The sequence below is a fragment of the Azolla caroliniana genome, unplaced genomic scaffold, assembly GCF_043228905.1.
Source record: "Azolla caroliniana isolate FFs.n. ecotype wild unplaced genomic scaffold, voAzoCaro1.0.p SCAF_22, whole genome shotgun sequence".
Taxonomy (NCBI): Eukaryota; Viridiplantae; Streptophyta; class Polypodiopsida; order Salviniales; family Salviniaceae; genus Azolla; species Azolla caroliniana.
Genome location: NW_028230457.1, coordinates 9,609,962 through 9,626,843, shown reverse-complemented (window position 1 = coordinate 9,626,843; position 16,882 = coordinate 9,609,962). Strand labels below are relative to the sequence as shown.

Below are 16,882 nucleotides of genomic sequence, written 5' to 3'. Positions count from 1 at the left end.
GGCATTGACCTCCATAGTGGTGAGACGCTACATCGAATGGTTGGCTTGCCAAGTGGATAGAAAAGAGCAGAGGTGAGCTTCCGCATCAGGGCCATTCGTATAACGTGGATATGGGTAAGGCATGGTGTTGAAGTCTAGGTCTTTTGGTAACGTCGGAAAAGGGTTGAACTCGGCTTGGGTAACTTCGGTAGGACTCGGAGGTGCGGGGGGGTCAAAGCCAATGTGCAACTGTGTGTCTGGGCCACTATTGGCGAGTGGTGTGACTCTGGGGGCTCTGACAATGATTGTGTGTGAGCGCGGAGTCGGCAGTTTCCTCGGCTGGCTCGGCACGGCAGGAGAGTAGCCGAGAAGGCGTGTTGCAATTGGGCGCCATAATGGCGGCTGGGGTTTCTGCCTACGTTGTTCGTTGTATTACCAGGCGTGAACCGAGCGTGCCAAATTGTGTTGTCTTTTCTCGGAGATAACACCTTCGATTACTTCTAAGGTAATCGGGTCAAGGGGTCGTGGTACGTAGTGGTGGACAAGAACCCGAGATTGCATGGCTAATTGATTATGAAAAACAGTTGGCCACAACCGTTCTGGTAAATTGTACTTGAAATTAAGATAGCAAATCCAAATAACACATATAGATGCTTGAACAGATTAGACCCACAAAGATAGATATATTAATAGATTTAGATGCAAAGGTTACATGGCTCACGCTAAGAGTTCTATTCTCATACAGTCAAACAAATAACAATAATCCTATCTAGACTAGGGTATCACTCCCCCTCTTTCTTGTTGATTATGCTCCTTGTTTTATAGCTTCCCTTTCTACTTGACGCACTTCAGTAAATCTTTTCTTCTCAGCCTTCATTCTCGGCTACACGTATTCCATTACCTTCCTCATTCTCAGTTGTCATTTGTCACCTACTTTACCTACTCGTATCCTTAGATTCGTTTCACATTGTATCCCTTTTGTCCCACGGATAACACCGTACACTCTGACTTCTCTCAACCGGGCTGGAATCGAAGTCAGTATCTGATTTGGCTTTCCAGACATCTTCTTTCTTGGCTTGATTCCGCAGTTCGTTTTGACCATCTCTCCCCCTTTCATTCCTCCCCCTCAAGTTCGACATATCGAGGTTTTGCACACCAAGTATGCCCAAAAAATGTTGTAACCCTTCAAGACCCAAGGGTCTGGTGAAGATGTCAGCAAGTTGCCGATCTGTCAAAACATACAACAATTCTACTTCACCGGAGAAGACACGCTCACAGACAAAATGGTAGTGCACCTCAATGTGCTTGGTATGGGTGTGAAAGACGGGGTTCTTTGCTAGTTGGATGCTTATGAGGTTGTCACAGTAGATTGTTGTAGGATCGGACACCTCCAGCTGCAGATCCTTTGGGAGCCGCTTGAGCCATATGGCTTCGCAAGCTGCTCCTCGGTACTCGGCCTCGGTGCTTGACAATGTTATTGTCGGTTGCTTCTTATTGCTCCCGGCAACTGCGACGCTCCCAAGTGAAAATGCATATCCGGATGTAGACGTATGGTCACCAGCATTTCCGGCCCAATTGGCATCTGTGTAGCCGACAAGATGTCCGACTACACTAGTTCGATACAGCAGCCCCCTGTCCTTAGTGCCGCTAATGTACCTCAGTATTCAGTGCGTGCACTGAAGGTGCTCCACGGTTGGATGCGCCATAAATTGACTAATCAATCCGATTGGATAACTGAGGTCCGTCCGGGTGATGGTCAAATATATGAGACTTCCGACTATTTGTCGGAACCTTTTCGGGTCGCATGTTGTTCTGGAGTCGGGGCAAAGCTTCACATTCCGGTCCAGAGGAGTCTAGATGGATTTGCATTTCGTCATACCGAATTTGAAGAGCATATTCAACACATAGTGGCGTTGACTGATCAATATGCCTTCCGAGGTGCGGTTCATTTCGATCCTGAGGAAGTAATGAAGGTCCCCAAGATCCTTCATGTCAAACAATGCCACGAGTTCGAACTTGACACGATCGATTTTATCCAAGTTGGCGTTGGCGATGACTAAATCATCAACATAAAGTAAAATACTAATTGGCTCATTTCGATCTTGCCGGATGAAGAGTGAAGAATTCGTCTTTGACGGGGCAAACCCCATCTAACGAAGTTGTTGTGTGATCTTTGTGTTCCAGGCATGCGGGGCTTACTTTAGTCCGTAAAGGGACTTCTTCAGTCGGCAAACGGCCGACATGTTCATTCCGGACTGAAATTTGGCGGACTGAAGTTTGAACCATATACACCTGCTCCTGAAGTTCACCTTTACGAACACATTCTTTACATCCATTTGATGCAGATGCCATCGCTTCGCCGCTGTCATCGCAAGCAAGACACAAATGGTCGTCATCTTTGCGACCGGCGCAAATGTCTCATTGTAGTCGATGTCGTGCTGTTGCGCGTAGCCCTTGGCTACTAACCGAGCCTTGTACCAGTTGACAGAGTCGTTATTGTTGTACTTAACCTTCTATACCCATTGGAAACCAATCGGCTTCACTCCTTTCGGTACACCAACTAAGTTCCACGTCTTGTTTTCGTGAGCGCGTGCATCTCTTCCTCCATGGCCTTCCGCCAGTTCAGGTCCTTAACCACTTCGGCGTAGCTCTCCGGCTCACGCATGGCTGCCACCTTCACCATGCACACATAGTGATGCGACATACACTTGTTATATTTGTACCGAACAACGGGATGCTTTTGGCGGGTGGATCGGCACAATTTCTGATCTGCCAATTTGATGGCCCTATTGGCCGACTCCGACCTCTTCTCCGGGGGTCTGTTTTCTTGCTTTCAGTAGTCGGATTCGCTCCAATCCGACTCTTCCCTACCAATGTCGTACTTCAACATCTTCTTCTTCCCCTTCTCTTTGCGCATGAACCGTCTCCTCAGTTTCTTACGTGGGGAGAGTACGACCGAGTCTCCACTACTCACCAGCTCGTCATCCAATTGACCACTCCGGCTCAACCAATTCGGATTCGGTCCACTCATCCGGAGAGAAGTCGGACTATCCGACTGTTTGGATTCCGCAATGCTTCTCTCTGTTTCGGATTCTACCGGATCATCTACAACAATTGGCTCGGGTTTGGGTGGAGAGAAGTACCAAGATGTCGATTCATCAAAAATGACATCTCGGCTAACTCGGACCATTTTCGATTAGGGGTTATAACACTTATAACCCTTATGTTCATCCGAGTAGCCAACGAGAATGCACTTTTCGGCTTTCACATCTAACTTCCTCTGTTTTTCTTTCAGTACATGCACACATGCAATGCTACGAACACTCAAAGGTGTGCCAAATTAGGCTTCCTTTCGAAATACAATTTGTGTGGCGACACCTTTTTCCCTGATGCAGATATCTAATTTTGTATGTAATTAGATGTTCGAATTGCTTCAACCCAATAAAATTTTGGCATATGCTTCTCCTCGAGCATTGCCTTGGCTACTTCTACCAACGTCCTATTCCGACGCTCGGCCATGTCGTTCTGCTCCGGTGTGTATCTGCAGGAGAATTCTTGTCGGATTCCCTTCGTCTGTAGATAACTCGTGAACTGGCCGGAAAAGTACTCTTTTTTGCCATCTGATCTCAGACACTTAATCTTCCTTCCGGTTTTTCACTCTACATGATTCTTTAGGTCCCAGAAGCAAGAGAAGACTTCGCTCTTCTTCTCGATCAGATAGATCCAAGTGTGTCGACTAAAATCGTCGATGAAGGAGACAAAATACCGACTCCCACTGATGCTCACATTTTGTGTCAGTCCCCCACACATCCGAATGAATGAGATCAAGCCGATTTCGGCTTTGATTCTTCTAATTGGGGAACGGAAGCCTATGTTGCTTCCCGAGTTGGCAAGCTTCACATATTTGGCCTTTCCGGCCACTAAACTTCAGGAGTCCGGAAACTACGTGTTTCGACTGCAACTCTTGAAGCTTCCGGAAGTTGATGTGGCCGATTTGCTTATGCCAAAGGTTGATGTCTGACTCAACTTTTTGACCTTTTGCGAACATAGCGGTGCCAAAATCATTTGTCTCGAGGATAAACATCCTCCCGTCTTAGCGCCCCTGTGCAATGACTTTGCCTTCTTCTTCAATGAAGCACCCGAGATGTGTGAACCAGACTTGCATCCCTTTGTCGACAATCTGTCGAACTGACACCAAATTCTTCGTGATGGTCGGGACGTGCAAGAAGTTCATCAACTTTCCCTTCTGCCCTACATGGTTGAGGGGGACTTCACCAATATGCTTGATGGTATGTGGGGTGTCATCTCCGGTTTCAACAACCCCCAGTTGTTTCGGTTTCTCTAGGTAAGTAAACCACTCCTCGTGGTTTGTCATGTGATTTGACACTCCGGAATCAACATATTATACCTCATTCGGTTTCGAGGTGTTTGTCTTCATTCAGTTTGCCTTGTGTTTCATCACAAAGGGGCCTGATCCATCTCCGGAACCGGATCCTTCCGGTCCTTCCATGTAATGTGAGCTTGTCAATTCCCCCATCCGGCCTTGCCGAATCCGGATTTGTCTGAATCGGCACATTTTTTCCAGCACTTGTGCTCTTTGTGGCCCTTTCGGCCACAATACCAACATTCCGTCGCGGTCTTCTCTTGCCGGCTCCCGGCACCGCCTTGACTCTCCCTATTTCCAAAGGGTTCAAAATTGTTGTCGGCACCATCTTTGTGCCTCCGATTCTACTCTTGTCACCCGCTTCCACCGCGTGTCGATCTGCCTTCGTGTACAACATCTTGTTATCGGTGTGCGTGCTCGTTGACGCACTTGTGTGGTTCTCCTCTACTAGGAGCATTTACTGTAAGTCATAAAACGAGGACGTATTCTCCCTTGTATAGACCGCCATTCGCAATGGTCTGAACTTCGGCGCCAGGTCCCCGAGACAAACCTACACCATCTCATCTTCCTCGATGGTCACATTAATAGAGCCTCATTAACAATTGGTAGAGGCTGAACCAGACATGATCCCACAAGTCTTAGAGGATGGCTCCACGAAGCTTAGCCCCCCCCCCCCCCCCCCCCCCATCCTCCGCAATCACCATTTGGCCTTTGCGCATGTCACAACATTCTTTAATGAAACGCCAATGATGATGGGCATGAGCCTTGGCTTAGCTTTCTGGTGCCTCATATTCATGAATATAAATATACTGTTGAGAATCAAGTTCAACATAGTGCAACGTGTAAACACACCTTTTGAGAATTCATGATTACTCAAAGGTAAAGAGTCACACCACTACTCTCTACACATTAACTATGTGGCATAGAATCATAATTTATGACACATAACTAATGAGTTACATATTCCCCATGACTATGAGTTTTCACATTCCCCAAGAGAGAGAGTGGTTGTTGTAAGTTAATGAAGAGAGATGGTGACTCTATATAAAGCACCCTCCTCATACTTCATATTATGTCGGTTGTGACTCCTTGTAATGCTACAATTTTGTATCTCCATTCTACTTGTGAAATATACATCTTCTTCTTCTTGAGTATTTTATTTCTCTTGCTTATCTATCTTGTGTTCTCTTCTCTCCTCTATTTTTATTTCTCTCTCTCTCTCACACACACACACACACACACACACACACACACACACACACACACACACACACACACACACACACACACACACACACACAACACACATATCTATTCCTCTGCACAAGAATCACCATCGATTCTTTACACAAACAATATGTTTGAAGGTATATCCAATACAACATGTTTGCGGTTCATTACATCCAAATATGGAACCACTAAACAACTTGCATTCTCAAACCCCCTCAATAACGCTTCCTCAAATTGAAGGCTTTGCACATATTTGGTAAAATGCAAAACATGTTCTCTCATGGCCAACATAGCATCAGGGTGATTCTATACATTTTTCTCATATAAAAGACAACAAAGACCATTTGTTGTGCCTTTCTTGAGATTGAAGTTGTAATTTATGTCTCCTCACAATATCATTGAGTAAGTGCTTTGCACTAATCTTATTTACGTGGTTAACTTAAATAAAATGAAGTGTGTTTATGCTCTATGAGTGGTTTCATTTTTAGTTCATTTGTTTAAAACTAGACCTTCTCAACTTTGCACACCCTACCGATCTCCACATAACATCGTGTATGGAGTACCTTAAAACTACTTTTGCCTTCCTTCATAGATTCCATGTCATAACAATCTATTCATGCTTTATGGGCCCCTTAGTGAAGGTAGATTACTGCCCCTACTTAGGTTCATTTGGTTGATAAAATATCGACGATGATGTGGAACAAAGCTTACTTGACCAAGAGCTTCACCATAACTAGATAATTTGAAGTAGCAATTTGAACCAAAAGAAGAAGGCAATGACCGGTTTTGGGAGTACTGAGTGGCGACAAGTAAATATGCAACATCATTCAAGGAGGCAATACACAAAATCCCTCCACGTGGGCACCAGCCCCCTAGCCGCCCAACAAAGGTGATAATGAGTCATGACAAGGGGGGAAACACAAATGACCACCATACAGGTGAAAATGACCCATTGCCCTCATCACCACCGAAAGTCTCGGGTTCGGGATATACCACAACACGAGACATAACACACAGGTAAGCAAGCCATGTATGTATGTATGTATGTATATGTTCATGTATGTATGCATATGTATGTATGTATATGTACATATGTCATGTCATGTATGATGTATGTATATGCATGTATGTTATGTTATGCATGTATGTTATGTTATGTATGTATGTTATGTCATGTATGCCTTTTGCTTTTCTTTGCTTTCTTTTTGTTCAATAATTTTGTGTGTACTTTATTTACTCTGCGCAGAGCAGAAGAGAAAATTCAAGAAGGAACGGAAGGAAACAGAGACACAGACAGGAGAAACGCCATAGCCGGAAGGTCGACGGAGATGCAGAGGGACTGCACATGCAGGGTGAGAGAAGAGAAGGAAAGAGCATCCATTGACTGAGACGTTTTGAAGAAGACAGAAAAGAAAAAGCGGACGATTCACTGTGCTGCAGCAGCTGCTGAAGGAACGGGAGATTGACAGAAGTAAAGCGAAGCAAAGGATTGAAGTCGGAAGAAGAATAAGACGAAACTGTCGGAGGAGTATTTGAAGAGGAAGGGAAATAATTAAGAAGCCTGGAAACTGTAGATCTGGAAGACTCAGAGCTAGTGAAGGAATACGTTTTTGCTTTGATGGATCATGAAGCAGGCCATGGTGATGAAAACAACAGTTTTCGTGGAGTATCAGAGGAAGGAAAGCTAAAATCTTCCGAGAAAGAGAAAAGAATAGAAGTTTCGGAGCCACAGTCGGAGGAAAGAAGAGAAATTCCTGATTCTGAAAAGGAAGATGTGAAATCCAGTATGTCCACACTAGATGAAGTCAATGACAAGAACAGTCAAGGGTTTTGTGATCAATCAGAAAACTATGAGGATAAAAATAGTGCAGTTCAAGGTGTGGAGACAACCAGTGATGCTCATGGTGAGAAAAATCAGCAAGAATCTCAGGTTTCTGATCACTCAGGAAACCTTGTTGATAACAAGAGCTCAATTCAAGCTGTAGGAGCAAAAAGTGAGCAGATTTTGTCAGGGGGTAACGTTAATGATGAGAAAAATCAAGAAAAAATTCAGTTGGAAAATAGTGTAGATATCAATAACTCAATTCAAGATGTAGAAATAGACAGGGAGCATTGTGATGTATCCAGTGAGCAATGTATTGAAAAATCTCCAGAATCTGGAGGTAAACAGGGAGAATTTGGAGCAACAAGCGAGCATTGTGTTGAAGATGAAGTTAAACTTGTTGATGCAGACTATTTACAAGAAAACTATATTGCTGAAGGCAGTCCCGTTGACGTGGAAGCCTTGCAAGGAAAATGTGTAGTTTTGAATTTAGAATCCAATGAAAAAGAAAGAGGATTTTTTTCTATCAAAGAAAAACCAGAGACAGTAGAAGCTTTTCTTGATGTAGCTGGTGTAGTTTCTGCAGACACATCCAAAGATTTTACAGAGATTGAAAAGGAGCAGATCAAACTGCTACAAACTTCTATCTTGGTAAAGACTGATGAGGAAGGTAATGCAAATAGAAATATTGGATCCAAGAGTATTAAAGAAGATGACCAAGAAGCTTGCAGAAATATAGATATTGCTGGGAACAATCAGACTTTAAATGGGTCAAACTCAAATTCTAGTGAGAAGAAACAAGAGCAACCCAAGAGTATTATTACTTCATATGAAACTAATAGTGATGAGAAAGAAAACGACACCTTGAGTGGAATTAATGTTCATGAGATAAAGCAAGAAATGGTTGAATCAGACTTACAATGTTGTGCACTTCATCTGGATGCTGATTCTGCAGAAGTTGCTACAGTAATGGATCAGGTATGTATTACTGGTATCAGTAATGAAGAGCCTTCTTCAGAAGAGAGAACTATTGCAACAATTGCAGCCAAACATTACGTGTCCCATTTGGTTGCTTCTGCCTCACCTGTCCAATTTGATACCCCTATCAATACCGAGAGGTTGAACCTGAAGCACATTAAAGGAAAGAGAAAACAAGGAAACAAGGTCAAGATGGAAATGAATCCATTGTCACCGACATTAACTGAGGGTTCAAGCAGTGCCGCACAACATGGGAAAAATACCGATAAGGATGGTGGAAGTAGTCTAGATAGCACTGCGGGAAGTGGATGTAAACTTAAGGGAACCTATGATCAGATCACCATTGAAGATGCCAACAGTAGTGGTGGTGAAGATTCTGCTAGTAGTCCTGCCTCTGGAATTCAAATATCTCAGCAACGCAAGAAAATCAATATACACCATCAATTTGTTCGAGAAATTGTGAGTTCCTCTTCCCTGAATTAGACTCTTCTAGGTAACATTTGCTTAGGTAATCCTTTATTTGTAACATGAACCATATTGCTTGAATTATGTAAAAGAAAGTTCAAACATCTTACATGGTAAAATATAAACGATCACTCATCAGATATCATATACATCTGGTAGGATGTATCACCAAAAGAGGCATCCTTACTGTAATGTAAGCCTTGCTGAAATCAATCTGTCTTACATGGGGCAAGTGAACTTCTCAAAAGGTCATCTAGATTCTCAAATTTTATTGTATCTACATCCGTCTTACACGTGACACTTAAACTAGTAGAGCTCTAGAGAATTGTTTTGAAAATAGACAAACTGCTCCAGTGTATTGAATCTTAAAGTTTGGGTTGTTTTTATGCTTAAATTTAGTGATTGAACATTTTTTCTATATTTTTACCATATGCAATATAGGATTTAAAATATTGTAAATCCAGTGTACTGTTTCACACTATGCATGGATTGCATTGTACACGTTACAGTGGTCCTTCAACTTTGCACACAGTGTTTTATAATGATACGACCCCTTTACTACTCTTTCATCCGGGGAAAAGTTCATGATCAATTTGACTCCTTGATATACTAGAATTGGAATTTGATTGATTTGGGACTGCATATGTGGTTGATGCAAATTCTTTTTGGCTGAATAATCGCCACTCTAGTAAAGCCCAACACTCAGGTAGTTTGGTTTTGGCCACCAGTTGGTATGGAGCTCACTTTTCCAACTGAATGATGCCACTTAGGTAAAGCCAAGCACTCAGGTGGTTTGATCAATAGTGGGTCAAGAGATACTCATGGGGATGTAGGTGAGGGGTTCCTGGGAATACAAATAACCTATGGGTTCTTCCAACTTTGATAAAGCTATAGAATAACTTGTGAATTACAACTATATTGCCCTCTTGAAGGTGCCAAAAAAGCCAGCAGCAGCAGGAAAATAACCTAAAAGCCATTTTTTGTGAGCGAGGCTCAAAGCCTTTAAATACAAAAATGAGAGTGGGTTTTGCAATGTATGCACTTAATACAGGGCATAAAATATGCCTAGGAGCAGAATGAGTTAAAGTAATGGAGATAATAAAACAATGTAGTAAACTGCCCTGATGAAGTGGCAGGTTCCGAATGTCAAATGAAATAAATGCTGGAATAAAGTAAATCTATAGAGAGAAAAATGTGTTGAGAAAATATGCCTAGGAGCATAATGAGTTAAAAGTAATGGAGATAATAAAACAATGTAGTAACTTCCCTGATGAAGTGGCAGGTTCCGAACATGAAATGAAATAAATGCTGGAATAAAGTAAATCTATAGAGAGAAAAACGTGTTGAGAAAATGTAGAGGGGAGAGATTAGTTCTGATGCTGTCAGCCACCAACATAGGTGTCACTTTGTAATTATCAGGATGTCATGTCTGTTGAACATCTTATGCAATGGACATTCTGCGCCAATTTGTTTCATTATGTAAACTAAGTATGAAGTTATGTTTGGCTTTTGTTCTCTGTTTTCTTTTGCTTTGCTAGTTGTTAGTACTTAGCACACTCCAATTATTTCAGGTAAGGATTCAACATGATAGAGAACAATATGACAAGGAGCAAGTTGAAAGGCAAATGCAAGCTCAACAATCTGCAAATTTGGTGCAGGTGGAGAGTAAAATTCTAGAAAATAAGGTAAAACTCTGTTTTCTATTAATGTGTGCTGTTTAAATGTGCATCCATTGAGGTCTTGCATTGTAACCTTGGATCTGTAAAATCCTTCTTCACATTCGTCTTATCACAGTGATGCAGTGATTTATGTAAAATGGTGTCTATTTTACCCTGTGCAAGTAATAAAAATGTAGGTTATTCCGAGTCTAACTTAGTCTGGAAAAACACTACACACATCAAATGAACAGTTTGAGTTATTCAAATGCAAGACAATGAATAACTCATGGGGAGCCAGCACTGCACACAGGGAAGGCACACACGTGCCCCGAACGTAAACTAGACACCTCAGCGTGTCCCCAACGCATCTAAATCGTCACGTAACTTAACCCTAAGTCAAGAATATACCCCCTGCGCTCCTTGTCTACCGCATCATGGGCAGGCAACAACAGCAGCCCTCCAAACCCTACTGTGGCTCTGCAGAGCCACAACCCATGTCTGCTGTGGCGGCATTTCAGCAGCCTGGCATGCTCTATGGCAGCGCTACAGAGCCACTCACCATGGTTGTTGTGGCCTCACTGCAACAAGCCACCATGCTTTATGGTGGTGCTGCAGAGGCGCCTCCTCCCATGACTGTTGTGGCAGCACTGCATCAGCCCGCCATGTCTGATGTGGCGGTGCCAGTCTTGGGCCTGGGCTTTATTGATTCAGGAGGATTATACAAAGATCCACTCCATAAACTCTTATCTTCTCATTTTCATTAATTACAAACCAACAGTAATTGCTGCACGATGACTTATATCTTCTGAAACTTGAGTTGGCCCAAAATTGCTACCTGTGCCATGATGCCATTAAATCTCATCCAAAATTTGAGAAAAAGAATTCAATTTCAAGGAGAGGGGAAACATGGCTAAGAAGGGTATTAGCTTGTTGTGTACGGGGTTGGGCTGGGGAGGAACCGCTCACTGATAGAAGTGTATGGGCTACAGTCCCCCAAACCTGATGCACGTGTCAATAATGGAGAATAAAGGGTTTGGAAAGATCATAAATGTACAATGGAGAAGTTATGATGAAGGGGAAATCAAAGCTTATGATGCTTAGGATGAAGCAAAAATCAAAAGAAGCATTAAGAAGCATCACATGGTGGCTGAAGGGGCACATGTGTGATGGGATCTCATATGTTTCTTCATCTGCTGACTTCAATGAGATATGAGTATCCATAAGCCATAATCTTAAAAGTTAGACCCCTTATCTGGTCGAGAGCCTATTATTTTTTAGGTATTTACTACAGGTAATGCATGGAGGATACACCTCATAAGTGAGGAGCCCCCATCCTATTCGTTCTCCTTTCCCTAAGATGTAACCCATGAAATAGTATTATTTACAAGACCTTTAGAGGTGCACACATGCACAATGCAGAGTACCTTTGGTTCTTATATACAATGTTGCTGGATAAGTGGGCTTTGGTTAGGTCTACAATCGATTAGTAAATGAGAGCCGTTTATGACTTGTCTCTCTTGGTTAAACTTGTCAAGTACGTAACTAACTCTAGTAAGAACAATCAACAAGCATAATCAATGGTAGGCTTTCTTGCATTCACTCCTGTAGGAAGCTATCTTTGACTATGGCTTGTAGATTTTGAATGAACAAGTATCACTGGGTAACAGCAAGTTAATGAAATCAAATGCTAGGTGCAAGTAATAGGAGAGAATCATGAATATTTTCAGAGAATCACAAGACAAAGCATCGTCAAGAGTGCCAGTAAGGCAAGAAAGGTTTTGTAGATGGTAAGGGAAAAAGGTATAAAAGAAAACAGAAATTACTGAGTTTGTAGCTATCACTGTCAAAATCAAGATATGTCAAATGTTGCATACTCGTAGGGTTGATGTTAATGCAACCTTGTGAAAATCTATTCTGATTGTTGAAACATTGCATGAGCTTAGGATTCAGAAGAGTGTTAATCTAATGTTAACCCTGTGCTTTTGAATCTTCCGTCTCCATTTTTCATTATGTCATAGTTGATCTATTATTTATTTTCGGAGGAGAAAATATATTTCGTCTTTTCCTTTCATTTACGTTTTTTGTGCATTTGCCATTTAGGAACATAAAACCAACTTAGAGGGAAAAAGGCATCTGAGGATTGACGCTCAATTCCTACAGAAAACACTGATCAGCCAAAGCCACGAAACTAAGTCAAAGCAGAAGCATAATGTAGAACCCAAGAAGACTTCTTCTCTTCAAACTAAAAGAGGGCCTCTGCAGCCTGATGAATTCCATGAAATCAATAGAAAACCATCCATCCAAGGGGATGATGCACTCGGGAAAAGAGGGTCTCGAAGAATAGACAGAGACAAACAACGCTCTATATCAATCTATCGACCTCCTGTTGCTCGTGAGTCTGCAAAAGGTTCACAAGAGCAACACAATGCGGATGTCGGAGACTCCTCTTATCACCAAACGGCAACATATGTGAACAGTTCTTCTGATGGATCAACAGGTTCAGTTTTTGAATCTTCTTTCCCCTTGTTTGAGTCACTTAATTTAGACAAGGCTGAAGGGGGACTGAAAGTGGTTAAGAGCAGTTCTGGAGAACGCTATGTACATTATGTAGAGCCTGAAGTGGAAGCATCCATGTCTGGCATGAGTATCAAAGTTACTTTTGATACACAGAAGAAAATGAGGCACATTGAGTTTTCTGAATCGTCAGATGTATTAGATTCAACAACAGATCGCAAGCAAAATGAGAGAAAATCGGTTGGCAATCAAAGTTTCAAGTCAAATGAAAGTCCTAGCATTGGTTCCCATATCAGCCAGGATCCAGGGTTGGTTAGTTCACCATTTACCAATAAAAGGCAGGTAGTGAGACTTCCAAAAGGCAATGAGGAATCAGATAATGTTAGCTGGTCAGAAGGTCTTGTTGCCGGGGATTCTTCCAAATTTGCAATATCTAGCATTGGTAGAGAAGGAAAGGGTGCCCAATCAGATAATGTACACCAATTTAGCTTGTCGTCTCATAAGGAATATTCTGCATCTTTGCATTTACATAATGATGCCAGTCATAGTAGTGAAGATACACGCACTTCAGAAGTACACGTAAACGATGCAAGAATGCCTAGCTCTCTGTTACGAGGGTTTAACATGTCAAGTTCTCAAAATCCTAGTTCTATTAGGAAAGGGCAATCTTTTGAACAGATGTACAGTAACACGTTACAATCCATGGAAACTCTCCATCTCTCCATGGATGTACAATCTGCAATGCAATCTCTTCAGTCAAATGCTTTAGGATCTCACTCTGATTCAAGGGGAAAACAAAAGATCGCTGGTAGTGGTTCTGGTGGGAAGAAGAGGAGAGAATTGTACAGTAAGATCAAAGAGTCTCGATCAAAAGCTAAGGACTTTATACTGCCACTTGGATCTCCTTCATTTCAGGTTTCAGGTGAGACTAAAGTACAGGCTCAAGGATTAAGTATCTATTTAGAAGGTAATACAGAACATCAAATTACGAGAAATTCTATGTCTGATATCTCAGGAAAGAGTCCAACACCTGGATTGCAGCCTCAACTGAGTTCTCTACTATCAAAGGATAACTTATTTTACTCACCAATGCTAGGAAAATGGGGAGACATTGTAGATGATTTGCCTGATAGTTATGATTTTCCAAAAATGAAAGGGGAAGGAGAGAAAGAGGATAGTCTAACGAGTCAACTTCAGAATGCTGCCGGATTTGTTACCAAAACAGCTGTTCCTGCTGATAAACAATTACCTAGAGAGGCATCTGGGAGCAAAGGGCCAAGGGTTCAAGATGGTATTTTCCAACAGAATAGACCATCACCATTTCAAGTTGCACAGGATTCCCCCAGCCACATAAGAAAGAGTGTGTGGGAAAGACTAGGTCCACAGAATGATAAGGGATCCATATTGGGACCACCGCCCAAATTTTTAGATAGCCGAATTGTTCACAAGCCATCTCCAGAAGTATACAAAATCAACACATCAAGTAGTGTACATGGAGGTCTTAACGCTGGATTCCATGGCATGCCCAAAACTCCATATCATGATGTTGGTTCCATTCCTAATGAGGAAGGTTTGGAAGCTGTGCTTCAAGCACATACAGGCATAAAGCAAAAGCGTAGTAAACGAGAGTTGTATGTGCCACGTAGAGGTGTATAGAGCTCTGGTTGGTGAGTGGCATCTTTGATGAATGTAAGGTATAGCATTCAAGTAGTCAAGCTGATTTATCATTTGGTTTGGATATGTCTGTGGGTGTGCCAAAGTATTTGAAGCCCTCACAGGATTAACTTGAACCAATTTGAATTGGTAATGCAATTGGCTGCTAACTGTACACCAATATTATAGCAATGACTTTGGGCAAGCAATTAAATGGCCATTGCTTCAAGCAGCCATATGTGAATATTCTGATTGGATCAGATTATAAGGAGCATATAGCTTGAACTCAAGTTATCAAGATACTGAGGTTCTTTCAAGGGTTCTTCATCTAAGGGTGGAAATCTCTGTGAATAAAGGACCAGATGAATAGCTGCACAGAAATGGTTTATAAATATCTTATGAGCAGATTTTAAACCTGTGCTTGCCAGCCTTTGATCATTGCAGTTTGATGTGTTTTTTATTTTGTAAGATGCTTCAACATACCCAGGACACAGAAGGCGTCAAAGTTTGTTCATGTGGCGCGTCTCTTTTTGCTCCATTGTTTTGAGCAAGTGGAAGATTGCTCCTTGGATACACATCTTCATAAAAAGCTCTCTGAAGTAATATTGGCATTGTTGACATAAAAATTTGTGGTTTGTATATCTTTCATTTTTAGGTTGATGCTAACGTATATATTGTATTTGAAGTTCCAGATTAATATATTGTGTTGGTGCTTTAGTACGTCGAAATGTTCTGGGTAAAATATTCAGTTCATTTTCTTTGAAGATCTGAAACAGAGTTCCTTCTTACTGATCCACAGAAAACTCTGCATCCTATTGTGGTGTAATAGTTGAACATTGATTTTAGCCATTTGCTTCTACAATATGAGGGCAGGTACATCAACACAGCATTTGACTGAATTAAGAATAAAAACATACAAATGAATGGTGGGTTATAAGGGGGTAATTGTGGACAAATTCTAGGGGTAGAAAAACAGGGATTGTGAAGTGATAGTTTTTCAGCTAACGAATGTATATTTGCACAGAATGACGAGAATTCAATTGTTGTGATGAGGTTTTGAGTCCAAGATAATAGAAAAAACAAATGTAACTATATTTAGTTGTTTTTTGGGAAATGAATTGTATAAAAAAGGTAATCATTGATGAATAATTTTTCCTAATAATGAATGCCTCTTTCTCAGGAATATTCGTATGGATTTGTCTTAGTAAATTAAGAAATTGACTAGGTCTTGTTCAACTGAGGCATGATTGGTGATATGAAAATAACAAAAAAGGGGAAATATCAAACTTAACCTTCATGTAAGGATCCATGGTAGACTAATGCTATTTTAATGCTATAAATGGTAGAAAGGTCGTGCATTTCTCCAACTTATTATATAAATAAGGAATTGAGAAGTCGTTTAAGTACCTTGTCTTCTAAATTTGATTTAGTTTTTTCTCTCAGTAAGATTCATATTGCTCCTTTTCGAGTAGGCAGGAACTGTTTATCGGGTTGTAGAAAAAGTCAAGATTGGAGTGGAAGGAAGAAGTGTATGTTGACTTTATCCTCAACCGAGATGAAACTCTAACAAGCAAAGATGTTGCAAAGAAGCATGAGATAAAATCTTATATTAACCTTAAAGTAGAGAACTCCACTAGTGGGGAACCAACCTCATACTTTGGAATTGGAAACCAATGTTCTCATGACGGTTAGAACATTGAAGATGAAGTGGGTAGAGCCTATATCAATTTATAAAGATTAACTTTGTGTGGAAGTGAAAACTCGTGTTTAGTGAGATTATCAAGTTATTACTCATACTACTAACAAGCGCATGTTGAAAGTACATGCTACCAATTCAACCTTTGTAGTAAGTGTATAATGTAGAGATGCATGATGACAAGGTTAAATATGATCATGAAGTTGTGGGACTTGACTTTACCATCAAAAACCTCCATGAGAAATTGGACATAGGATGCAATGGAATAGGAAGTCACATTTGCAATGCTAACATAAGTGGACATCATAGAAAATAATCTATTATTCAAGGAAGCTAACATCCAACTTGACATCATGCATATAGACTCATATGAGGATAGATAATGTCTATATACATGATTAACTTGTTTTTAGTAATTCTTTTTATTAATAGTGTATAATGTAGAGATGGATCAGGCTAAATACGATCATAAATTAGTAGGACTTGACCTTACGATTGAAAAC

General features: G+C 41.2%; 1 protein-coding gene across 1 annotated transcript; it reads left to right on the top strand.

Annotated features, from left to right (window-relative positions):
• Positions 1-6,880: 6,880 nt before the first annotated feature.
• Positions 6,881-15,407, top strand: LOC147849948 (uncharacterized). Its single transcript, XM_087336934.1, has 3 exons — positions 6,881-8,852; positions 10,430-10,543; positions 12,617-15,407. The coding sequence occupies exons 1-3, from the start codon at positions 7,212-7,214 to the stop codon at positions 14,684-14,686; spliced, it is 3,825 nt and encodes a 1,274-aa protein (XP_087193060.1). The 5' UTR covers positions 6,881-7,211; the 3' UTR covers positions 14,687-15,407.
• Positions 15,408-16,882: the final 1,475 nt, after the last annotated feature.

Coding starts and splice junctions, on each gene's coding strand:
- LOC147849948 (XM_087336934.1), top strand. CDS start 7,212: ATGGATCATGAAGCAGGCCATGGTGATGAAAACAACAGTTTTCGTGGA. Junction 8,853..10,429: donor ATCAATTTGTTCGAGAAATT/GTGAGTTCCTCT, acceptor CAATTATTTCAG/GTAAGGATTCAACATGATAG. Junction 10,544..12,616: donor GTAAAATTCTAGAAAATAAG/GTAAAACTCTGT, acceptor TTTGCCATTTAG/GAACATAAAACCAACTTAGA.